This window comes from Aythya marila (assembly GCF_965140915.1).
Source record: "Aythya marila genome assembly, chromosome: 11".
Lineage (NCBI taxonomy): Eukaryota > Metazoa > Chordata > Aves > Anseriformes > Anatidae > Aythya > Aythya marila.
This window is the reverse complement of record NC_139052.1, coordinates 21,736,704-21,762,978: the sequence shown is the minus strand read 5'-3', so window position 1 is coordinate 21,762,978 and position 26,275 is coordinate 21,736,704. Positions and strand designations below refer to the sequence as shown.

Here is a 26,275-nt window from a genome sequence, read left to right as displayed (position 1 = left end):
AACAATGTGGCAAGGTGAAGAGGTGAGCAATCTGGCAGCTGGAACATGAATGCCTCTACAGAGTACGTAATCTAAATATACTTGTGTTTTTCAAGCATTTCCTTACTTGCTCTTCCTCATCAATTCCCTCTTTGCTCAGTGAGGAGTTTCGTAGGTCAGCTTTCTGAAAAATCCCTGTTCAATCCCATCCCCAAATCAATCCACAGAATCAACTCATACTCTGGCATGTTAAGAGGAATCTCAGGAAACTAAAACTAGGCAAAAGACCTTCACTAGAACAACCTAGACTGCCCGTTGCACTATTACCTCCATGGACCCTGTCTTCCGGTTCCTGATCAGTGGTGATCTTCGCTGAATGCTGACTGGCTCAGAGGGCTGCGGAGACCTTTGCTGTGCACGATCTGGCTCATCAATGGCCTTCTCTTTGGAGAGGTCCTCCAGGCTGCCTTGGTCTGTTTTCTTGTCCTCATTCTGCAGTACGAAACACTGACAGCTCCAGGCACGTGTCCTTACCAGGCACTGCCCAGGGCATTTACTCTAGGCTCATATCTCCAGCTCTGCTGATAACTCACTGAATTTAGCATTCTGCTTTCTCCTTACACAAAGACTGTCCTGAAAAGCCCATGAAGTTAGGCAGAGAACATAACCCACTTAGAATCCTCAGGCACAAGACTAAAGGCCAGAGGAGAACATGCTGCTGGAGACCAGATAGGGCCCGGCAGAGCAGTATGGGGTCTGACAGATCCATGCTCACCATGTCCCCAGCACACAGGGCACAGTGTCACTCTTGTCTAGGACAATGTGCTCACCTCTGCTGATGCAGGCCGAAAGCCAAATCCCGTGGGGACATTTCTGTCTTCCTCACAGCCTTTCACACCAGGGCTGAAATGCAGCTCCACATGGAAACGCTCTTCTGAAGATGGGTCCTGTGAACAGGAGTGATAGGGAATAAATAAACGAATAAAAATTAATCCCACTGTCAGCACAGGCCATGATCTGGACTTAGGTCAGCCCACCATGCTGGTGCAGCACGCATCCCAAGCACATCCTTTCGGAAGAAAGGCAGAAGCAACAAGGAACCACAAACATACTGGCTCTAAGTTTGTCTCATCCAAAAGGACAGCCTTTATTAGCACAAAGCTGAGGCATTCAAACTGTTGTTATTTTGTGATAACAGCCACCAGAAGACCAAAACAGCATCAGGCTATATGTATATATACAAACCTAAAGCATAGCCCCTTTCTGATCCACTCCTGTTGCAAAATCAGAACTTACTGGCACAGGGAGAGATGGGTTCCCTCCTATAACTTTAGTCAAGTTACTCCAAGATTTAAGTAACTGTCTCTCATATTAATTTAAAACATATATATATATAAAACTTATTAAAAACTTATATATATATTTATTTTATATATACATATATATATATATTTAAAAGGTAGCCAGAGCTTTTACAGGATCTGGCACTAATGAAAACCCAAAGTTTTATCATCTCAACTCACTAACAGACTTATACCACAACTCAAGATCTCTATTCTACCATTAAAATCCCACATCAACTCTCTGAATACAAAATTCTAATTCTAAAGCTTACAGAAAAAAGGGACTGCTCCTCTCACCCACTATGACCTCCTGCAGTACAGGTCACAAAACCTGGGATTCAGTATGTACAATTCAGTGTCAAAACTATTTATGGTCATCACTGTCACCTTCCATATTCTATCTGTTTTTTAAGTGATTATCTTTACTTCCTGAAGATATCAGTATATACTTCCCTATCTATACCAGTCTATTTTTAATAAATAAAAGTTTATGAATGTGGGATTTATGGACATTTTTTAGAAATATTCTGAATAAACTGTCAAATATAATTTGGTTTTATTTTGTTTTTCTTATTGTTCATTTGTAATTAATAGTAAGAAACACCAAATGATTTTTCTTTAGGACATGCTTTACAATAGCTAGTATCAAATATGTAAGTTTGGTGTTACTGATCAGGATGGCATCCTGCTTACGTGTAACAAACATTAACTGGGTCACTTCCTCTCACCTAAAAATAAGAACTAGTGGTTGTGTAAATGATCCATCCATCATTATTCACAAGGTGAGAGAGCTCAGGTCACAAACTTCCCAGCTGAACACATCTCTCAGGGGACTGTGCCTTGCATCATGGCAGGAAGGATTTTGTCCTACAGCTATATCCCTCACCTTGTTGTTGTCCTCGTAGAGCATGATAACAATCTGGGTCATGTAGTTCAGCTCTGAGATAGCACTCAAATAGTCCATGGCTCTCTTCCACTGCTGGTCTTTGTTCTCCTGATATATACACATAAACAGTCGCATGGAATAAGCAACAGCAGACACCTTGCAGCATTCAGTGAAATGGGTCTGAGAGACTTAGCCTCTCCACGAGGTAACAGCATTGTCAGGACAAAAACATCTTGCTTAACTGCATGAAGAGAGATGACCTTGCAATGAGGGCAGGATGCTTACAGTAAGGAGCAATTGCATAGAGGGATACTACAGCTACCCATACAATTCACGTGCAGTTCTGAGCACATCCAGATGCAAGCCCCCTATGCCATGCTGACTGAAGAAAAGCATAACCCACAGCAGTACCCAAACACAGTCATTCTCAGTGTTCTACAGAATGAGTATCTTAGAGAAACCACAAAAAAAGCACAAGGAATGAACTGGTAAATAAAGGACTGAGTGAAGCTGCTTGTACACAACGCTGAATGACAGAGCTACACTGGAGCCTTGGGCTCCACAAGGCAGGGCAGCCCACCCATAATTGTTTCCCAGCACTGCTGGGGATTGGCCATAACTAAAGTGCCACTCATGCTGCTGTGGAGTGTCCTACCACCTTGATGGTCATGAAATGAACCCCATCGGTACATATAAACTGAGATGCAGCTTAACATTCTTATGCTGGCAACATGGCATCCTCTGACACTTGCGTGGGGAATAAAGCAGCATCTTATGGAGTGAGCAAGTAATACAGAGGTACTTGCATGATGGCTGCCTGCAGATATATGTAGCTTCCAAAGACATCAGAAATCACACCTGCTAAACAACCCCAAACTCTCAAGGCTTTTGAGAACACCACGCTTAAAAGCAGGTAGATAAATCATAGTATAAAGCAGAGCTTTTCTCAGGGCCTGCATGATGATTCCTTGAGGAAGCAGATTATGAGAGCACAGGAAGAGGCTGGATTGGATAAGTTTGTCCCCTAAAACTGTGTTGTCTGTCCCTCTGGTAGAGAGCACCCCCTATGCATTTGCAACCCCAAGTCAATTCTTCTGTAAGCAAACTGATTTTCTTGACTTAAAATTGACCAAAAAAACAAGAAATAACAGCGACTGCATAACTTTTTAAATAAAGAGCTGAAGGAGGCAGGAAGAAATTCCTGCATCACCACTGCCTCATATTGCTATCTTCCTACACAGGCAAGTGGTCTAGACTCATCTAAAATCAACAGGAGAACTTTTGGAGAAAACATGCCTCTGCACAAGCAAGGCAGGCAGTGGCAGGAAAGAGGAAGACCAATCCTCCTCCATGCCAGAAAGGCAGGAAGCTGCAACATGCAAACACAGCAGAAATGGAGCAGGCCAGAGGCCACTGATGCACATCATTACTGGGAACGCTGGCTAAAGGGGCAACCTGCAAACACTGTCTACCTTGGAAAGGGCTACCAAGAAAAAGCAGGGAGGCTTACTCTGTGAGCATTGCTGGAACACTTACATCCAGGAGCCCCCCATAGCGGAAGATGCTGAGCAGAGAGTGCACATGGCTCTCACTGGTGAAGTATAACCGTGTCCGAACATGGCGACCCGGTGACAAAACTCCTCTTGAGTATCTAAAAAAAATGTTTAGCCCCATGTTACTCACAGTCTGCCAGTGTATTAACATCCACCATACAGCACCATTTCTGTTTACTTAACAAGGAAATCATACACTGGGAACTGTCAAAGAGACGCACAAATAGAACAAGCAGAGTGAGCATTAGGGACAGAAGCAGCAAGTTTTGTGGTAGACACACAGGCAGAAGTGCCTACGTCACACTAGCACTTGCCCCTTGCAGCGAAAGGAATGAAGGTACCACCATCCAGCTACAATTGGTTTAAGCTTCTTCGGCACCTTGGCTCACTCTCAGCAGTCTCAATGTGCCTTTCCATTTCCCTTCCACTTCAAGGAGCATCAGACAAACCAACATATGTCCAGTGCCTCCTCACACACCAGTACACTCTTCTGCATGGCTCCCACACACTGCCCCAAAGCTGGCCCAACCCACCAATAACAGCATGCAACAGTCCTTACAAAGGATGTAGTTTGTTGACAGACTCATCTTCATGGGTTCTCTGTAGGTCCAACTGGATCTTTTTAATGAGAGGAAGACAAAAGCCAATAGCAATCTCCAGTTTCTCCTCCTTATTAATTCCATATTCCTGCAGGAAAACAAAATGAAAAACAAAACAAAACAAAACAAACAAACAAAAAAACACAATAGATATCTTTGAGCCTTTGTGCTTTGCCACATCTTCAGATGAAAGGAGGCTGAACTTCCACAGTCCTGTCCACAAACAGAAGTGCAGTTAAGCAAGGCCAGAAAGGGAAACACCTTCCACATAAAGAGGCTCCTCCAAGAATCCCAGACTGCCTGGACACAACCATCAGTAGACTTTCAACAACTGAGAGAGACAAGTACCTGACAGGGAGCTTTCTCTCAGGACGAATACAATTTGATGTATGAACACATATACCCAGATCTGTCATGAGTAGCAATGCAACAACTGCTATTTGCAGCGATAAAACTTGAAGAGCCAAGCTGTAAATGGCCAAAGGATCTCTCATCAGGAATAGTCTGGGAAAGCTTAGAATCCCACTTCTGCCTTACATGGGCCCAAGGCAACTGGACCCTGCTGTTAGAAGCTCATTCCATATAAATGAAAGATTTGTGCCTCAAGTGGGACAGAACAATGGTGAATAAAGAGAGCTATTGCAAATGGCCCTCTTTTCCCCTCCCGTTTCTACACGCAAAAAATTTGTGAGAAGCAACCCAAATTTGCAAACTCAACAAGTCCTAGTTTAACAAGGACATTAGATCCACCATAAAAAGCCTTCACTTTAATGCAGAAAACCCTATCCCCAGGTACAATCTTGCATGTGGAAGATGTGATGTTGTACAGAGCACACACTCAACTTGAAGCTGTGCTACAATGCACTGTGATGATCATGAGAAATCTGCTGCATCAGCTGTTGATTGCTCTAATGCTGTTAGAATCCTCATCCATGAAGAAAGCATTGCCATATCTTATGTCATATATGGTTTTGGCATTATACAAACAGTAAAAGAGATACCTGAGAAATATCTGTGTTACACTGCTTTAAAAGTTAATGTGCAGGAGACACAAGAAAAAACAGAGAATAGGTCATAAAGTGGCACCACAGATATCTTCACACAGGCAGGACAGGCTATACCTGGGGTATGATCACATCTGCCAGGGCTTTAGAGAGTCTGAAGAGCTCAGCTGTGCCTTCCAGTTTCAGTGCACAGTTGTGCTGTACATCATACTTGATGCAGTCGTAGATATCGGGGATCTTGCTAATATCGTAACGGCCACTCTTCATGCGAAAATCTCTCTCCAGCTTACTCCAGCGTTGCAGCATCAGTTCCAAAGTCTCACTGTGGTACAGCTGCAGGTCTAAACAGCAGAGAACACAAAAACGCATTCATATCCTGCCTAATTCCATGTAGATTTCAAGTGACAGCTACACCTGACTTCTCCCAGCACAGAAGGCATTATGCCACCCACAGGAATCTGAGCCTGGAAAAGCCATCGGACCTGTTGCAATGCATCTTAACCTACAGCAATAAATTATTTCTGAAATATCTGGAAAAAGTGAAACTGCTTTCCTTACAGCTTGTCTACCATAGAATGTGTCCATGATCCACAGGTGCCTTTATACAGCCTCTGCACTGTTATAAGGAAAACTCTCAGAGGTTAGTAAGTCATGACCCAAAGAACTTGCCTACAGCCTTGACCTACCCTCCAAGACATTCCTGAAAAAGCCAAGCATATCCCTCCAGGCCATAGTGCTGCTGATTATATTCCTTCTAAAACCAAAATACATCTTACATTTCTGTTGCATTACAGCTCTCTTTACCAGTAGCTGAAAGCAGAATAGGAGCCTTCTATATCAATAGCACACACAAAATTTCACTCTACAAAATAGATTTCTTCTTTGCTATAGTTATATATATAAATCACAGTGATGTTTGGGAGCTCTGAAGACAGAAGAATAAATGCATCTGCTGCGGACTCTTCCCAGCTCTGATACTTACCTGCAGATTTTGGGTCTTCCAGACGTTTTCGTATCTGGGAGGTGAGATTCTCAATCAGGGTGAACACCTGGTTACAGATATCTACTGGATTCTGGATAAAGGTCATGGAGTTGAGCAGAGAAGCACTACCTGTAGGTGCCAGCTGAGAGAAGATAACAACAGAGATTAGTCAGTAGCTTTACAGACTGTGAACACAAAATATCTGCCTTCTTCAGCTGCCCTGCTTTACAATTAGGTACTGAAGTTGCGTTCCCAGCCAAGTGTAATAACCTGGTGTAACGCTCAAGGTAATTAAGCATGTTCTTAGAATCAAACTCGGAGCAAACAACTGCTCCTGTCAGATCAGACCTTCCTCCACCTACAATATCCACTCTTGGCTTGCTTTGCTTCTGTGCTTGAACAGAAGGGCTCCACAGGTGTTTTACGTATTTTTATGAGGTGATAAATATATTCCTTAATGGTAATAGATTTCAGTTCTGTAAACATATCTCAGAGTCTGGGAAAAAAAAATATTCTGTAATCGTATCTCAGAGTCTGGGAAAAATAAAGTGTCTAGGGACTTGTTGGAGAGGCAGCTACAGTGCTGGATGTAGCATGTGCTCTCTACTCTTCAGTTACCAGACACTGACAGGACCACGTAAGGGTTTGTATCCAAAAGATCTGTTCGTATGTGCACAAAAGATCTAGAATCTGGCAAAGGTGAATTGCCCACCCACAGCAACTTGGATTGTTTCAGGCAGCATGCAGCAATGCACCCAAATCAGGGAGCCCCAAAGAAGATAAGGACAGAACAGTCTTCTTGCTTTATGTCACCTATATCACTGACATGTGGTTTCCTGTAAGGCCAGGATAAACAAAGCCTATTGCATTTGGCTCTTGTGCTTACAGACTTAGTCTCTGACACAATCTTATCCCTCCAAGTCATGAGCCACAGCATACAAAAATAGGAGCTCAAAGATTCACTGGCTTGAAAACCAAGCAGGAAGATTGTGGCCACCTAGCCTCACCACGTGCAAATCACAGGCTCACGCAGCAGTCCAAATCCAGAACTTCTAGTTGGACTACAGAAAGGAGATTTTTCCAAAGACAAACTGGCATCTGAAGCATGTTCAGCAAGTTTTGTATCAACATAGACCTTAATGAAATTAGATAGTGAAAGGGGAAAAAAAAGTCACATGAAATACTGTCTCTTCTGCATAGAGATCACTTACAAAAGATAGTTACTTTGGGTTTATAGATCCAAAGTTCACCCTACTCCATATCAAGTTGTTTCAAAAGTTCATCGTAGTTCCTATTGAATCATGTTTATAATTCTCTCTGCTGCAAAACATACTATTTTTAACCCCTAGCTGGCACAATCAATCTGATTTAAGTAGCAAGCAACTCACATTGCTATGCATGTGATTCCTACACTGGGGCTATCAGGTGCAGTATACAGTACATGTAGCATACAGTACAGTATACACTTGGACAGAGCTGCTAAAAAGCCAGATTCCTGGTTAGGGGAGAAGGGAAAGGGAGGGAATAAACCAGTGAGAGCTACCACATTGGCAGGCTATTCTGAGACCACTTTCCCATCCTGCAGAGAAGCAACCAACTGGAGAGGAATTTTCTCTTACACAGAAGCGGCAATGTCTTTTGCAGCTTTTCAGCTGACTCCACTGCTCTTTTCATCATCACTCCCCTTCTGAATGTAGTTCTCATCCTCTGCCCTAGACCGGCACATTTTCCCTACAGTTTTGTGCAAGAGCATACATAGAAGGTCATGCGATCGTGGCCAGCTTATTGCAGGACCCATTGTTTTATAAAAAGCCATTTAGTTTTTGACACTCCAGCATCAATGTTGGATAGTGTTTTCTGTACACCACTGAAGAAAGAGGTTTTTGTAGCGTCCTCACTAAAAATTCCCCCAGATCTATTTTTTTAAATTTTAACCTGTATGAGACATAGTTCACAAGACTGGAGGAGCAACTTCTTCCACAACAGCTTGGAGCTTTCCTCTAACAAGGGATACATTGATTTCACACACTGAAAATCTTTGAAAAAAATGCCAAATGTCAGCCAATCGCATATTTGTGCATGCATTTATAAAACAGGTTTGTCAAACCCATTTTATTCTGGCATAGTAATGAGAATAAAATGCACTGGGACTTCTAAAGGGAGAGAAAGGTACCATGATGATGATTCTTGAAGCGGACAAGTGGACACCGGAACAACTGTGAGGATTTCCACTTGGAGAAATACAGGGATTGTTACTCCCCAAAATCCTTCCTTTGCCATTCCTAAGCTCTGTTCATATCCTGCAATTCTGACTAGAGCTGATCTGAGACTAACAGAACTACTGTTCACATCCCAGCCACCCTCACATATTAAACCACTCTAGCAACACTATTCTCCTTCAAGACACAGGAAGCTCTAAGGCTATGCAGGTGCTTTACCTTCTCATAATCTTCTTCACAAAACTCAGCATCCTTCTGCATGATTTCATGCAGTCGTGCCTTCACTCTGTGTTGACAGCTGCTAAGAGAATCACTGTCACTGTCCAGGAGACCATTCATATTGGCACTTTTCACCATTTGCACCAGGATGGGGGTCAGCTCTCCTTCCAGGGCCAGCAGACCCTAATACAACAGAGGACAAGATTTCAGCTATGTGCAACCCATGCAACAAACATTTCTGTTAGTTTCAAGGCCAACCTTCAGTCAACTTGAGTGAAATCTCAACTGTCCTTGAATAGCATTTTTACAGCACCAGCATCTACTTTTTCTAGCATCAGCATCAGCCATTTTTCTAGGCAAAACACCATCTCTGCCTGCAGCAGTCCCAGATTTGTCTAGGCAATCCTTAAGCAGGCAAGACAATTTGCTGGAAAATGTTGATAGAGCAGAGGCTCTGAAGAACAGCTATGGTTACCACAGGATCCCCCTTGGCAGATGAATCTGTCTCTTCCCCAGCCTTCACCCCAAAATGCACCGAAGACATCTGGTGTCTGGGCACCAAAGACATTTGCCTTTGGGCTGGGCAGTCAGAAACTTTCATTTTATAGGCAGTTAATACTCAGCAAAAGTGTTCTAACATTAAACACCAGCAATACTCTGTAAATAACTCCTCGAGTCCTATATTGGCCATAATACCAAAGACAACATACATGTGCAGCTACACTGGGTTTCCAGTGCTGCCCCACAAACTTGCTAATAGCATAGTGTACCACTGCCCTCCCAACAGGCACGTGGAAACTACTAGGACAGTTCCTTCCTCATCACCAGAAGTTTTCTTTAGAATTGTCATATTCTAAGACCAACGTAGCAGAATGTAGATGCCCAAGAGACGAAGAACCTTTGCAAAAGCTGCTGCTGTCATCTGAACTCGTCCCTCATCGGAGGCATAAATCTTGAGATCATGACGGTATGTGCTGTGCAGTCTGAGCAGGCCACAGCCAGGGAAACCAGCATAATCACCTGGAAAGAGAACAAGGTCAAAATAGTATTCTGACATCTTCAAGACTATCAGCTGAGTATACTGCAGAATACCACTACTTTAGACAACTTCCTTGCAGTAACAAAGTTTTGTAGAGAATTAATCACTTTCGCAGCTAGCATTTAGTCTGCTCCATAACAGAGAGCTCTAGCCAATACATGAAGCCTGAAAATATGTTTCAGGTTAAATTGGGAAAGTTCATTTTGAGAATGAAATTGAGGATTCACCAGTAAAGGTCTGATGCTGTCTAAATGTTGCAGCAACCCTCTCCCAACAGTCCGTAACTGTTTTGCTAGCTTGAATGCCCCTGTGCAGAATAAAGCAGCACAACAGAATTGCCTCCTTCTATTTGTTCTCTGCACAAAAGCAAGTACTGCTGCCATCAGAACTGCAGCCAGAGCTAGCCAATAATGAAGCACCTGGCTTCCAAAGCGTATCCTGTATAGCTACAATTATCTTGTGGCATGAAAAATAGTTTATTTATGATGGCTGAGTCAACCAGAGGAGACAGATCAGTAATGAGAGAAAGCAACTCATGCAGCTTTGAGTCTGACCCTCCAAAAACAGTACAGTGGTGACTCATTTGCTATCGGATGGAATCCCATGATGAATTTGTACAGTACCCAGTCACACAGCATGAGAAGATGGGGACATGGCTCCCAGCTCTGAGCTCATAATTCAGAGAAACAGTCTGCTAGATAAGGACAGACATTAGACAGAAGTCAGCTGTATATCTGTACAAAGCTGCCATGTACCAACTGCTCTCCGGGAACTGTGACACAGCGTCTCACTGCAGATTAAGCTCTCTCTCCAGGTGTGGGACTTTGCATTTTTCCTTCTTAAACTTCATGAGGCTCCTGTCAGCCCCTTTTTCCAGCCTGTCCAATTCCCTCTGGATGGCAGTACAACCCCCTAGCGTATCTGCTGCTCCTCCCAGTTTTGTGTCATCTGCAAAGTTGCTGAGGGTACACTCTGCCCCATCATCCAGATCATTAATGAATACGTTAAACAAGCCTGGACCCAATATTGACCTCTGCGGTATACCACTAGTTACTGACCTCTAACTAGGCTTCACGCCATGATCATCACTCTCTGGTCCTGGTCATTTAGCCAGCTTTTGGTCCTCACCACTGTCTGTCCATCTAGTCTATACTCACTTCATCAGATTCTCTGTGAGGATTTTATGGGAGACTGCATCAAAGGTCTTACTGAAAATACCCACTGCTCTCCCTTCATCAACCAAGCCAGTCACTTCATTGCAATTTATCAGGTTGGTTAATCATGCTTTTCCTTTGTGAAGTCGTGCTGCCAACTCCCAATCAACTTCCTTAATGTGTTTGTAAACAGTTTTGAGGATTAGCTGCTCCATCACCTTTCCAGGGATCAAGGTGTAGATGACCAACCTGTAGCTCTCTTGGTCCTTCTTCTTGCCAGTTTTGAAGACAGGAGTGGCATTTCCTTTCCTCTAGTCTTCAGGCACCTCCTCCAGTCACAATGATCTTTCAAAGATAATCTACAGTGGCCTTTCAATGACATCTGCTGCCTCCAACACTCATGGGGGCATCCCATCAGAACCCATGGACTTGCATACGTCCATTTTGTTTTAGTATTCTGTAACCTGATCCTCTTCCACCTAGATTAATTCTCCCTTATTCTATAAGAAAATCTTTTCCAATTCACCTTAAATTATCTTAAGTAAATAGGTCTCATCAGACCAATATAGAAGTATATTACTTCTGACTCTTTTACTTGGATGAGAAAGGCAATCTCAGTCTTTTGTTCTTGTTGTTGGCAGGGGATGGGCTCCTAGCTCTGTACTAGGTGCTTTTCACAGTCACAGAATTAAGGTAGAGAAAATACAGGTAAGTTACTTCACTATTGCCCTGTCCCAAAACATAATTATCAGTTTTCCAAGATAGATTCACTCTGTTCTCTACATCTGACCTAATTTAATTCTTAATAAATATATAAATTTTGAATAGTGTTGCTGCATCAGGATTACTTTGTTAGATTTGCTTGATTTTCTGAATACAGGCAGACTAACTGAAAGAAGCTTTTCCAGCCTTAGTGATTCTATGTCCCATACTAAAACATTCTGAAGTTTAACCGCTGCAACAAACACTGCTGGCTAGCTTAGCTATCTTTGGTTGCAAAGCCTGCTTGAATCCTTATCAGGTCAACTCAAAAGAACAAAAACAGTGATGACCTGAATCACAAAGGCTGCACACAACCTACAGACATATGAGCATTCCTCACACTGGTGATTACCTAGGCTGAGCAACCTGGTACAGTCACAGGACAGGACCTAAGACATATTTAAAAAGCTTACCTTGGCCACCAGGGTACATACAGCGAAAGGCTCGCCCCAGCTCTTCTGCCTGGACTCTTCCTGCTGGTGTCAGTTCTCCACCCCACTTCAGCACCAGGAGAAGAGAAGGAGAAGACTCTCTGCGACCTTCTAGGAGACAAACAGGTACTCACTATGTCAGATCTCAAAGCTGAGCTTGCACTGGGAGAGGATGAAGGAAGAAGAAGTTGTCACCAGAGCCTTGCAGAGAATTCTCAGCACAAGTCTGACCCAGAATCCACAAGAATCAAGCCAGCAAGTACCAAATTAAGAACCACTACTTTCAGATGGTATAGGCTGACATTCACTAAATTGGAAACATAAGCCCTGTGGCACCATCCAGGGTGTACTGGTACTCTACATTGTGTATCACTTCACCCCTTCTTACGATGGCAGCAAAGACAGGACATGGGTCATTAATTCTGCTTGTATATCCAGAGGTCTTTATAGGTAGGATAGCTGTACACACTCTTAAACACCAGGCTTTAAAGACCATGGCAGCAGTGTCTGATTTCTTTACCTTCATCTTCACTTGCAGCTTTTGGATGTCCATGAGGCAGATAGGTCAACTGCACCTTACGGTTAATGCCAGAAAAATGCCCGTACCTATCACAGTGAGAGGGGGAAAAATTAAAAATAAACCATCCCCATTCACCCTGTATCCAGAGGTCCCTAGACAGCACATAGCAAAAATACACAGTACAAACACTGACTTCCTGTTACAACACCGACTGCTGTGGAACACGAACATTTTTGACATCTATCTGTGACCCAGCATGAACACACACTCAAAAAAAAAAAAGCTATATAACCTCCCTAAATGAAATTCAAAGACCCATTTACTTGCTTGCTCTTCAGTTGACAGCATTTTGTGCTCTCATACGCCCACAAGGACTTTAGTCAACCCGAGTTATTCTTTATCTACGTCTTTAGCAAGTGAATTAGCGGGATCACAGAAAAAGAATCTGCCAGCCACTCTAAGTGTAGCCACACCTCTAATGAGCAGAGAGAGCAGGGGAAGGAATCATGGTAAAAAAATAATTTTCTGTGCTCCTCAGACACGATTTAAAAACAGACACCACCTGCGTATGCCACAGTGAGAGGAACCTTCCTTTTGTTTCTGAGATGACACCACCACCACGCTGTCTTTTATTTCAGCTATATGCAATCTAAGGGGATGCAAACTTCTTTTCATGTTTTCCAAGCTGCCCTTTGTTAAACTTTTGTCACCAAACAACCTTATTTAAATCACATTTGTTCCAAATTTATAAAAATGCTTCGTATTAATATGGTCATTACAGGACTCCAGCTCCTTTCCCACAGCAAAGGAAGCTCAGTTTTGTCTCAAGTTGTTTAGACAAACACCAGAGACACTTAGAATAAGAATCAACAGCGGTTTTGATGCTGAGGAGAAAACATTAACAGGATGGCACCTTTCACATATAGCTTCTAACAAGGGACAGAGTTCCCTGAGTTCTGGAGAACTAGCTGCTTAAGACATCAGCAGCCCAATTTGCTTCTGCATCACATGCTGACCAAGGCTCTGAGACAGACTCACAGTGCCCCAGTATATGAATCCTTACATCTCCAAGACGCTCTTCAGCTGTTCCAGTTTGGATTTCCGCTCCTCAATCTCACAGTCACTGTGGGTTCCCAGTTCCACCACAAGCTGCCGTGCAATGTCCAGCACTTCCTGTTGGAGGGCAGACACTGTCTCAAACACACAGCAATTCTGCCTCTCACTCACCACCATAATCCTACAAGGCCTCCGGACAGTCTCACCCACCATCAGGGCCATACATACTCCTTAGAGGCACGTCACTTCGTAAGACACAACTCAGGGAGGACAAACTTTCACACTGCAGTTTGCTGCATCTTCACCCTGTGCTCCAGCCCCATTTAGAACCCAGCAGGTGCCTCAAACTTTCCCCAGCCTGGAGCTGTCTCTCACTGGAGGCAACCACAACAGATGGGCAAGGTCATCCTCGTTCTACAGTCTTCAAATCATCCAGGAGCAGTTTTCACTATGCTCTCATACTATTACCCTGCTGAGTGCAAAGTGGGTGGAGAATGAGAAAGGGAGTGTTTGTGCAACAGACTGTTGCCTTTCTGAGGGTCTTCTCACTCTCAAAAAACTGCCTCACACTGGGATCCAAATTGCCTTCATCCATACAGTAACCCCAGAGAGGGCTCCCCTCACCTGTAGCTGCTCTGGTTTCTTCAGCTTCAACTTCCCTGTCTTGTAACCATCATATTTCTCAAATAACTCAAAGAATCTGTAGAGACAACAAAGAACCCTGGTATAGTTTCTGTTGTTTCAGCGCTACAAATTTCATCCCTACTTATGGATTCATGCACTATTCTTCAGGAAGAATCAGCAGGCCCACTGGGTCCTTCAGAAATTCTCATAAAAATTAATGTTTCCAGGCTCATTTAAGAAAAGGAAGTAGACACTATCTTGCAATTTAGTGGGGTACTTCACTTTGAAAGGTGTAGCAGCCTTCACTCTTTCCTTCAGTGTTCACAAAGAAGGTGACTAGATTCTTATGGGGAAAGAAGACTCTCTCAACTTAGAAGAAAACATTTGATTGAATAGAGCCAGGAAAAAGCACTGCTTCCAATGTGCTCTTCTGCTGTGCTTCTTAATTCAGCAAATGGGCCCTCCTCACTTCCCAGCAATGCAGCATCTCTGAGGCTCGGTAAGAGCCTTGACTCTTACCGAGGATGCTTAACTTCCATCTTCATCTTCTGCTTCGGGGTACGATCTCCATGCCGGATGACTGCAATAACACAACGAAGCTCCATCCTGGGGAAACAGAAGATATACTTGACAAATGTGTCCCTTGGAAGGTATTTGCACTTTGTCCCTCATGTAGCCTCCAGGGGCATTCATTTGAGAAGATGACAAGTACTCACATGGTGCCTGAAGTTGTGGGGACAATAGGAATATCTTCTGCCTCTGTTGGGATAGACCAGGGAATATGAAACTGGGGAGCCAACTCGCGCATTATTATGTTTCTGGAAGAAATCAGAACATAAAACTCACATTCCCTTGGTTCTCCATCTCCTGCCTGGTGGTCCTGCTGAAAGATTTGAGAACCACAAACAGATCATCTCCTTACCTTCCTTGCAGAGACATCTAGCACACCAAGGACTAGTTAGGGCACCCCCCAGGGGACACCAATTTCCCCTCACATCACCAATACTGCATCTGGCCTTAGCAACCAATCTTAGATGTATCCTGTAGGATACTTCCAGCTATAGAAAAAGACAGCTAATGCCAATGCAGGCAGGAGTTCCAGCTGCTATACATAATTAACCCCTTCCTCCCAGAGCCAAGCTTTCACCTTCTGAACAAATTTCCCTAGCTGAACCATCCACAGATTTCTATGTCATACTTATCATCTCCATTCACTATACTTTGCTGTGGGTTCCTTTACCCTTTTACATACCCAAGGATTTTGGCACAGTCATCATAATACTTCATAGAGTTCTTCACAAAACTGAAGCCGTTCACATCACAAACAAAAGAGTGGCCATTTGCCCGCAGGAGGTCAAACCCACACACTGTTTGCTGCATGAGGAAACACAGGACACAGGATTCATAAGCACATTGGGAGGGAGTACAGCAAGCAGGACAGCAGATGCACAGCCAAGTACGGCTGACACACATGCCCAGTTAGCATATGCTGCCCAGTTCAGCTCCACTGGTGCCTCCAAAGGCACCGCTGCTGCAGCACTTCTACGTTCTATGCCTGCCTCACTAGTCTTAAAGCGGGAAAATATAGCCACAAGTTAGCAGTAAGAGGCCCTCTACACAAACTTATACAGCTTCACAGCTGCACCAAGAGCCCAGCCCATGAGCTCCTGGATTAAGCCTATAGGGTCCAGCCCCCCTGCTCCACAGAACACTTAAGGATCAGAACAGGGAAGCTCCAGGCTCTCTCGCTCTTGCCTCTAAACTCAACGGTTCTGAAGCACACTGAAGAAATACAGACAATAAGTGATGAATTCACAGACATCCATCAGTATGTGGAAAAGGCTGTAAAATGGAACAGCTGTATCAGCCCAGCTGCATGGGTTGCAAATTGCAGTGAAGCCAGGAACAAGTAGTCAAGTGCTGCTTCTGTTGACACTGCTGAACATGTCATGTAACTACACCTAGACTTGCATACATCCAGCTACCTACCTCTACAGTACAGCACAAATGTGCACCAAAGCCAGATTAAAAAAAAAAAAAAGCAGAGGAAATGAAGGTCAGGGTCTCTACACATGTACAACTAGGAATAGTAAAGGAGGGACCAGCACATATGACAAAGCAGCACACTCAGAATATGATATTAAATGCTTAGATGTGCACTGGACACCAGCCACCTGCCAGCACAGAGCACATTTGGCGGAGGCCCTTCTGCTTTCCCAGTCATCTCTGACCAGCAAACTGCCAGGGCCAGCAGGACCAGCTGTACCCAGCCTGCAGAGATGGCAACTGGCAGCAGTCATGGAACACGGTGGGGTAACAGAACTCAGGCTTTAACACTGCTTGAGATACAAATCAGACATTCATGGAGTATCCTGCTTGTGTAGAGGAGAAAACAGGCAGACCTTAAAGGCTACACAGACTTTCCGTGCAACGAGTTTCTCCATGGCAGTCAGCATAACTGGGTAACGAATTTCTTTCCCTTCACTGTCCCGTTCAACCTTCCCATCCAAAGCAGGAGATTTGCGAGCCTCTGCATGGGCATAGTCTGGCCCAACAGTGTACACCTAGGAAGAGAAATAGATACACCTGACATAACCATCTAGAGTAACTGCATCTTCCAGAAGGTTCTACCACAGACACATGGAAAAATTTAGATGGTCTCACACTTTCTTCCTGTTATGATCTACAGAACAACCACTCCCCAGTTTGGGATCCAAGCTGCACAGACAGCACCTCACAGCTTAAACAAACACTCCAGAGTCAACTGAGGCAGGACTGCCCAACCTTCAGCTATCCCAGGCTTGGAGACAGTAGGAGCAATTCCAGGCTTTCCATTACCTTTACATCAGTGCCATCTGTAGGCATGAACTCCTCATAAATGTATGACCCTGTCTTCCTTACACTGCTCTCTGGGGAGTACACGCTACTCCGGCTACCAATCTGAAAGCAAAGAATAAACACGTCAGGGAAGTCAGTGGGGTTTGTTTTCTTATATGGAAGAACAAAAAGCATAAGCTTTGTCCCACAGGGAGAGAATGGGCTGAACACCTCTCAGAACCCCCAGCTGTTACAGCACAATTATGGAGGACAAAAAAGACTCTAAAAGGCAGACAATAGGTATGTCCTTTTCCAGGCCTAAAGAGGAGAAAAGTTATTATAGACCTTTAGGTTGACTCCAATTGCTACAAGGATACGCAACAAAAAATAGTAGATAAAGATGTGTAAAGTAAGGAGACTAGTTAATAAGGAAATGATAATAACTGATGGCAGTTCACAATCAGACCAGCTTTACTTCTTTCTAGGACAGTATGACAGATCTTATGGACAGAAGATGATGTCATTTTAAGTTTTAGTGAGTCTTTGGATACAATTTCAAATGGCATGTCTGTACACCAGCTAAGGAAACAATCTGTCTAGATTTACTAAGGGCAGATGTGTAAGTGATTGGAAAAAAAGATACATCATAGCTTTTAACTGTTTGCTGGCAAAGTAGAGGAAGTGAGTAAAGGCAGATTCTCTGTGAAATCTATGAATAAATAGTGCATTTACTATATTTGCAAGTAACACTAAGCTGAGAAAGGCAGCAAGCGTGTTAGCAGACAGGAACAGATTTTAAAAAGGATCATCTCAATAAACCAAGGAAATGATATGGAAAAAAAACAGTATGTAGTTCAGTAAGGGACACATTTCTCCGTAACTGCTACACAGGACACTGGGCAGACATAGGATGACAAAGGTGAAGTCAGCATTACCACCAAAACACATTCCTCTGGAATTCCCAGCTGTTTAAGGTTCAACTAAAATTTCTAAGAAGTTGTGTTCCCCAACACAAAACCTTCCTTTCTCCTTCACCTGCCCCAACACTCCCTCCTGAAGCCACATGCATCTTTCAGACCCACAAATTTGTTGGTCTCAACACCAGAGCTAGAGATCCTCTCACCTTCCGAAAGAGCCGCTGGCTGCCCCCACCTGCTGAGGTCGGGTAGTAAATATACACATTATGGTCCTCAGCACTGACCGGCTTCTCTACAAATGGCTTTGGGAAAACAGCTCCATTTACTTCCACATGGTCCTCTCCTTCCACCAAGTTGCACTCTGAAGACAAAGCAGAGCAGCAGCATGTTAGGAAAAGTGGAAGCAGCCCCTGTGCAGAGCTGAAGCCCTTCAGTCCTGGCCAGTAGGCACAACGGCTTTTCTCCACCAAAGTCAATAGACTCTCGAATCAGACCTGCTTGAGCTGATTATCAGTGCCCAGCCTCTGCAGAATATCCTAAATAGTACAGTACGTGCAAATGGCTTTCTGAAGAGCCTGGGCACTTACCTTCTGGTCTATCGGGGTCTCGATTGAGGACAGCATAGCGGGGCAAGTCTATTCCCTCTTCTTGAAGGATCCGATACACTTCACGCCTGGAGAGGACAGAAACAGTGAGATTCAACAGCATGGTCTGGAATGGGGAAACTGAAATTCTTTCAGTACAATTACACCTCGAAGTACCTGTCAGCACCTGCAGGAACACTGCACACAACCCAAAAATACGGTGGGAGGTTTGGCGTCTAGTATTAGCTCTGCCCATATACAGCCAAAGCAGTTTGTATGCACCGAGGTACATGACTACAAGTTAGTTTTACTAACTGGCTAAGAAGCCTCTTGAAGTGCCTCACCAACATAACTTCCTTAGGGTCTGACCTGGCCTTGCTGCCCCCAGTTTCCGCCCCAGAACGCCATCCCACTACTTGGCTCTCCTACTAAGAGGGTAGTCTTTTTGTCTTAGGCATGATAGTCTCATCCCATGAGACCACTTCCACATCCTTCTTCATTTGGCCATTCCTTACAATGCATTTGAACCAGAAGACAAAACATGCCAAGTATCAATGGGTTTACCCCCAGATCTACTCCCCTTCATGTTACGGGGAAACAACCCCTAAAAGCCTTGCTAAAGTACCCTTCCTTCCCATCTCATTTGCTTGTGGCCAGGAAGAAGCTTGCACAGCATGCTAAGGACAGAAAGCGGACAAAGGAAGAGGGAAGGAGCTTTATTGGATCACAGACACTTACCTGTCCTGGATATAATACTGCATATCAAGGTCATTAATTAAAAATGGCTTGCACAGCTTGGCATATGCAACTGCTTTATCCAGAGGGAATCCTGAAATACAGAAAACAAAACAAAAAGAATGAATGGAAGCTCCCTTGTCCAGATCTTAGGTAGGCTAAGGCCTGCTACAGACTCTTACCTTTGGAGTGGAAGGAGATTAGGCAGTCACAGGAAGGCCAGTTCTCCACTGGTTCATTCAGAATAACATCTTCCCCCATAATCACAACTGTGATATATTCAAACTTGCACAGACGCTCCAGAATTTGTGTCATGGGCTTTGACTTGGACTTTTTGGTCATGGCACAGATTCCAACCACAATCTGCCGTTCAGGTGGCTAAAGGAAAGACACAGACTGTTTTAGTTCAGGATTGGCTACTTTACTGAATTTAAGCTCTAAGTGTGCAAATGCGGCAATACTGAACAAACACAGGATTTTCTTCCAACCTTAAGATCTCACAGCCCTTCCTAGACTCAGACCCTACACAGTCCCAGCTCCCACTAGATTCCACTGGTGGATGTCATTAAGGAGCAGCCCAAAATGATTGTTTCTTTGCTGGGCAACACGTACCTCCTCCTTTTACAGGGTCAGAGAAAAAATATCTGGCACCTGAATAAGCAGCAGGGACTGGAATCCTCCCTCATATTCTCTCCAGGACTCACCAGGACAAGTGGCAGACTTAAGAAGACTTACAGAAGAGCTGCATATGCTTTATGGCAAAAGACTACAGCAGGAGCTCAGTCTGTTTTATCTGAGAGAAAATGAAGGGGAGATCACAACAGCAAGTAGTTGTGAGTAGAAGAGAAACAGTATTAACAGCTCTTCCATATACTTGACAAAGGTATAGCAAGATCCAGTGGGACAAGTGTAAGTTGAATAAGGCAAGATAGAAGGCCTGTATTCAAAAAGTGTTGGTAACTGTAACAGAAGAACAGGCTAAGGTCTGTGTTGGTCTTTCCATCACTGACTGTTTTTAATTGAAGACTGGATGTTTTCCTGATGAAGTAATTCTGGTCTAAGCAAGTTCAAACTCAGTAAGGTCACTTGAAGTGATACACACAGGACTGTGGGTTACACAGCACATGCAAGTGTGGCTTCGAACTATAAACTGAGACTTCAGAAGTTACCTGCACTGACTTGCAAAGCCAAGGGCTCAGGTTCTACAGCAAAAATACAATGCCACAAACACTGGGCACTCCCATCACTGGGGCATCAATACTGTATCAGTGTATCCTTCCTAAAGCTGAGTCCCCATGTGCTGCAGATGTATTTGATATTTCAAGGCAATCTCTGTCAGGAATTCACTAGAGGGGCTGGCAGCAGAGGACTGTGCAACACCCTAAAGCATCTGCATGGGGGAAAAGCAACTTCTCATAACTTCAGAGGAGGAAATGTCACTTAATGTGCCCAAGGCACCTAACTGTTTCTCTGGGATGGACTAGTGTTTTCCTCAGGAATGAAGCAAGGGACATTCCACTCCACTCTAGAGTACTTTGCTCAGCCCATTCTGAATTAAAACAAAAAAAAAAAAAAAAAAAAAACACGAAAGCTATCACCAACTTAAACAAGTCCCAGCTCAATCACCAGAATGAAAGGTCAGGAGTTCCTCTGCCTCATAGCAGTGCCCTTGCCCACGAGTCTTGCAGAGACAAGTTCAAGCTATTCACTGGTTTCTCTGCACTGTCTTTGGAAATCTACTTTCCCATCCTTAAAGAGGAGGTCAGCATATGCTGCTGATGACCTTTCTTAACTGTGCTAGAGGATCTACCTGTATTAGCCCCCATGGGCTGCACAGAGACAGGATAACAGCTGATAAAAGTTCTGCAAGGTCCCTACATACTGTACTAGGAATAAGATTAAGTCAGAGCAGTTCACCATGTGAAGGTCAAAGGCAAGATGATTTCAGTGGCATGAAGCTCCTCTGAACAGAAGCCCGGTACAGAGGCCATTGTGGGAACTGAAAGGGTGGGTTGAATAGAGGCCAAAAGCAGTCAGGAGCTGGAGATCATTCTCCTTTCTGCAGCCTGTTCTTGGAGGCTACAGAAAAGAGCAAACGCTTCCTCCCTGCAGACACTTCTCTGCCCTTATTCACAGTTCCTTCAGTTTTCCTCAAGAAGTTCCCTGGTAAAGCAAAAGGTTTACAGCAGTATCAGGGTTAAGTTGCTAGGATAAAGAAATCTGCTGTTGCAACTGGAAAAGACCTGCAAGTGGAAAGGCCAGAATTTACTGCAGCGCGAGGCACTGAGTCTGGCAGCATGTCAATGCAATGCATCTTCCACATGGCTGTGCCACACAGCCTGATGCCATGTTCCCCACAGTCCTGACTGTCTGTGGCCTCAGCAGGAACCATGCAAAACCTGGCTGAAACCCAGGAATTCTGCACAGATGCTCCAACCCAGAATACCAGGACTTCCTTACCGACTCCTCCTCTTCATCATCTTCAAAGAAATCGGTTTCATCCGTCTTCATGTTTGATTCCAGAAAGTCTGTCTCATCATCCCTGGAACCGACAACAAACCTGGGAGTGGAGTTCTCTCTCTCACTGGAGGTCGTCAGGGACGACATGGCAGCTTCGGTGGCCGACCATCCCGCTCTGGAATCACAGTGCGCAAAAAAGTGGTAAAGAAGGGCCTGAGCCAGGGCTGATGCCACTGGAAGCAGGTGAGGGTGGGCAGGGCAGGGACTGAGCTAGAGTGAACATGTCCAGGGACACGCTGCCCAGGACAAACAGGGGGAGCCAGGTGAGATGAAGAGAGCCTCTAGGCAGAGGTATGCAGGAAGAGACCCTCAGGGTGGGAGGGGATCCAGGACCCAGAACCATTTTAGATAGGCAGCTCCATTGTGCAATGAGCCCTTTTGCACCAGCTGGGAAAGGGAAAGTGTTGCTAGCACTGAAATAATTTAAACCTTACAATGATGCATGCTCCAAGCCTCTGTTTAAATCATGGAATGGGACGGTAGACTTGCTCGCAGCCTTGTACACCCAAACTGGGACTCAGAAGTTAGGAGGAAGCTTAGGAGAGTGACGGTGACTTTCCAATTGCCAATTTTCATCCTTCTAGCTCAAGAAGACCTAAAGTAACAGAGAGAACAGTTTGAAAGACATATGAGTTTGCAGGGGAGAAGGGAAAAGGAAGGACAACTCTGGCAGGTAAAGAAGACACAAAAGAAGCAGCGGCTTGCAGGTCAGGACTTTTTACGTTTTGCAAGCTTGGCTCTGATTTACTCTTTGACCATGGAGTCTGGTTATCCAGATACAAGCCGTTCTTTATAAACACTAGGAAATGAGCACATCTTACACAATCGCCTACAGGAGCAGCACTGTCAGCCACACAAGCAACTGAGTTGAATGTACAGTATGCATGACCTGTACAGACCAAGGACACAACTGTTCAGCTCTGTCCATAGCTGTGCACACAAATGTCAAGTGGTTGCCCTTTACTTTGGTTTCCCCATGGTGAAAAGCTTTCCTCCCTCTATCCCAGCCAAAACCAGTACAGGAAGTGCAACCTCAAGATGACTTTGTAAACACCTCATGCTAATATTTCCTACAAACGCACACTCTGCCGCTGCTTCTTGTACTCTCACGTGATCTCCACCCTTTCCCAGGCTGACAGTTACTGCACTTCCTCTTCTGAGGCACGCTTGGCCTTAGAGCCAGCATATCACAGGAGAACGTACCACCACGTACAACTGGATTCCCAGTCCTCCCTGACAGCTCTTCACAAAACAGAGGAGATGCACCCAAATGCCACCTGCCTGCTGCCAGCACAGTTTCATGGTAGGTGCAAATCCCCTCACTGAGAACAAAGGAGGGAGACTGACTTCATCCACTCGAGCAGGGTGGGAACAGCCAAAAGAAACAAACATACAGAGGGCAATCCAGCTGCCTCTGAAATCCCCGGGGAAACATGGATAAAACTAAGGTATGCCTCCATGCAGAAAGGCTGCAGACTCCCAGAAAGGACAGGAGAGGTAAGAGCTGGGCACTCACAGAAAGCACTGGAGCAGAAGCGTGCCGGACAAGTGCCCAAAGCCACGCCATGAGGCGCAGGCTTGACAGCAAGACTGTCAATTCGTGAGCCAGATCTGCCAGGGGAGCCCAGGCCAGCAAGAAGACACAGCAAGCCCAACTCACAGCGGTGCACAAAGGCCAGTGCTGCCTGCTCCTATGTGCTGCGTGAGGCACGGGGCACACCCAACACACGAGCATCCAGATTAGCGAGAGTTAAAGCTTTAATCCACCACCCATGCTCTCTGCTGGCAGCAGCAATAGTACTGGCAGACCAGGCCACACAGGCATTTCTACCGTGTGTGCCGTGTAATCCTGCTACTTCCACACAAGGACAAGAGGAGGATTCCCAACATACTCAGGAACCGTTTCTGTTCCTTGGCCCTGCTGCCTCAGCATGCCAGCGTGGAGTAAGACCTTAGCAAGTTCACTATCAGCTTGGTGGCTGCTGACTTACTGAAGTAAACCATGCAAGAAGGGGAGGAGGACTGTTTTCACCAATCGCATACTCTCCCCTCCCTCCTGGAAAAAATAGACCAAGCAGCAGGAAAACCTTTGGCCTAAGAACTAAGAAAGCAACAGGTTCTCTACATTCCTGCTTCTATCCCAGAGAAAAAAAAATAGTAAAAAAAAAAAAAAAACTTCTACTTTGCTCTGCAACTATTTCTGGAGGCTATGACATGCCATACTAAAAATAAGTGAAAACCCTGAGCCTCAATGAAGCCAAAGGCCACTGATACATCCAGCATCCCCTTGGTGTTAATGGGATAAACCTCATTATCTCAAGTTGTTTCTGGTGAGAGGACAGGAACAGGGTATAAGCAAAACCTTTTCCAAGTTTCTGTTTAAAGCATATCCCTTCTCTGACTGGCTTTCTACCAACCAAGGCTACAGTCACTTGAGGAAACAGCATAACTAAGGTACGCAAAATTTGGACAGATTGCTGCTGTTAAACAGGCAAGCGAAGTACCATTCTTGTGTAACAGACTGATTACATGAGGATTTGCCACCATGCCTGAACCAGCTCTAGAGCTGGGATATCAAAGAGTTTATATGACAGGAGGAGAGCAACGCCTGTTACAGAAACAGTACTAGCAAGCTTCCTGTACGGTGCTCAGCCTACATCCTCCCTGCCGCTTTTTTTCTTCAAACCTAGCGCTGTGAGAGATCCTGGCAGTACAGGATGTCTGCTTCTCACACAGGTGTCTGATGGTTCTACATCACTCTCACTGCTCCCTGGGCTAACTGCTCCTACAGCCCATACATTCAGACCAGCTCCCACTTGCTAAGGGTACTACTGGTCTCTCACCTTCCACAAATCACAGCAAGAAAATTAAGCATTAATGCTGCTGGCTGTACCATCCAAGAGAATCAAAAGCCTTGACACGACAACGGCACACACACGCAAGTTGAGCACGGTTCTTATTTTGAAATATTCATGCTCATCCCATCACAAATACATGAGGAAGTACGTACCAGCCACTCCAGCTAAAGACATCCTTGCACTCTCCTCCAAGGACAGCTACGATCTGCTACACAGTCATACCAAAGGTTAATGTAATCACCTAACGGCAAGCAGAAACTGCTGACACACAACCCGGAACTGAGATTTAAACTTTGCCTCTCAGTGTTCTGGGACTAATTCAGCTCTCTGGACTACCTTGCGTTAGTGATAAGAAACGAGATGTAAGTTGTTTCCAGGTTCCCCAGCAGATGAATCTGGTGGCGTTCTGATAAGGACGTTCACAGCATGGAGAGATTTATTCTTTGTGCCCAACTTCTGAAGTACCAGAAATTTAAGTGCAGAAAGCATGATCATATATTGCATTAACTTCACACCCAGCATGGCATTAACAACTGAAAACTATGTGGGAGGGGTGTTCTTTTTGATTGATTAGGTTTTTTGTTTGTTTGTTTGTTTGTTTTTAAAACAAAACCTGTTATAGTTGCAGAAGCAGCACTTGACAGCACAGTCTCTACAGCAGAGAGCCAAAGGACAAGGACTGCTGTGGTTTTGGCACGCAGTGACCAATGAAGACCAGTCACATCGCCGGTGGCAGCAGCCACAGGTGGCTGGGAGAGGCTTCTGCACCCCAGGGAGCCTGGGGGAAGCAGCAGAGCGGAGATCAAAGGAGTGTGTGATACCACTGCACGCAACCAGGCTGTGAGGATAACTGAGTTTACAGAACCCCCACCTGACTTAAGCAAGGTCAAGAACCTGACATATGACAACCTTTAAGAATGCACATAGCTGACACTTTAAAATAATAAAAAAAAAAGCTTATGCCTTGACCCTGAATGTATGATCAGTGAAGTAATTTTGCCAAAGGGGTCATTTCCATTGTCACAAGGTCTATTTGTATTAAGGTTAATTACACACTTACATACAAAAGGTGAAAGCCGTACTCTTATCAAAAATCAAGCCACAAACTCTTAATTGCTTCAGAAAAATGAAACCACATACCTATTTCAGAGTTAATAATTAAAAGCTATTTGTACTTGGTGTATTAAATAAAAATTTCCATGTTTTATTAACAAAGAAGTTCAATGTCTTCAAAATCAGGCAGCTGAAGTCATGCTTCTAAACATACTGTTCTGCCTGTTTGAGCAGCACTGTCAGTAACTGCAAATCTATCAACAGCTCCAAGCCCAGAGACTGCAGCAATGGTTAAAACACGTTTCCTGACTAGGAGCTCCTTCTCCTACCCAATGCCTCTGCTTGCAAGTTTAGCAAAAACCTGTTGGCTCATCTCCCCTACATTTGAACAGCTGTTACATTGTTCACATAGCAAATGCAG

General features: G+C 44.5%; 1 protein-coding gene across 8 annotated transcripts in view; it reads right to left on the bottom strand.

Annotated features, from left to right (window-relative positions):
- The window catches only part of PPIP5K1 (diphosphoinositol pentakisphosphate kinase 1), a 59,391-nt gene that overhangs the window by 32,201 nt on the left and 915 nt on the right, over positions 1–26,275 (bottom strand). For 5 of the 8 annotated variants that reach the window (XM_082769333.1, XM_082769329.1, XM_082769336.1 and 2 more), the window contains exons 2-25: positions 22,378–22,538; positions 21,884–22,058; positions 19,606–19,801; positions 19,427–19,517; positions 18,692–18,777; positions 18,311–18,465; positions 17,209–17,310; positions 16,773–16,934; positions 15,623–15,744; positions 15,087–15,188; positions 14,890–14,976; positions 14,371–14,446; positions 13,754–13,863; positions 12,691–12,776; positions 12,153–12,281; positions 9,683–9,804; positions 8,785–8,967; positions 6,347–6,488; positions 5,482–5,705; positions 4,321–4,448; positions 3,745–3,859; positions 2,209–2,316; positions 810–926; positions 307–471 (exon numbers count right to left, since the gene is read on the bottom strand). In XM_082769333.1, the coding sequence (XP_082625459.1) occupies positions 307–471; positions 810–926; positions 2,209–2,316; positions 3,745–3,859; positions 4,321–4,448; positions 5,482–5,705; positions 6,347–6,488; positions 8,785–8,967; positions 9,683–9,804; positions 12,153–12,281; positions 12,691–12,776; positions 13,754–13,863; positions 14,371–14,446; positions 14,890–14,976; positions 15,087–15,188; positions 15,623–15,744; positions 16,773–16,934; positions 17,209–17,310; positions 18,311–18,465; positions 18,692–18,777; positions 19,427–19,517; positions 19,606–19,801; positions 21,884–22,030 (2,955 nt within the window). In that variant the 5' untranslated portion in view covers positions 22,031–22,058; positions 22,378–22,538. Of the gene's footprint in view, positions 1–306; positions 472–809; positions 927–2,208; positions 2,317–3,744; positions 3,860–4,320; positions 4,449–5,481; positions 5,706–6,346; positions 6,489–8,784; positions 8,968–9,682; positions 9,805–12,152; positions 12,282–12,690; positions 12,777–13,753; positions 13,864–14,370; positions 14,447–14,889; positions 14,977–15,086; positions 15,189–15,622; positions 15,745–16,772; positions 16,935–17,208; positions 17,311–18,310; positions 18,466–18,691; positions 18,778–19,426; positions 19,518–19,605; positions 19,802–21,340; positions 21,569–21,883; positions 22,059–22,377; positions 22,539–24,953; positions 24,970–26,275 lie in introns of those variants that run through there. The other 3 variants (XM_082769330.1, XM_082769331.1, XM_082769334.1) reach the window with 3 other exon arrangements.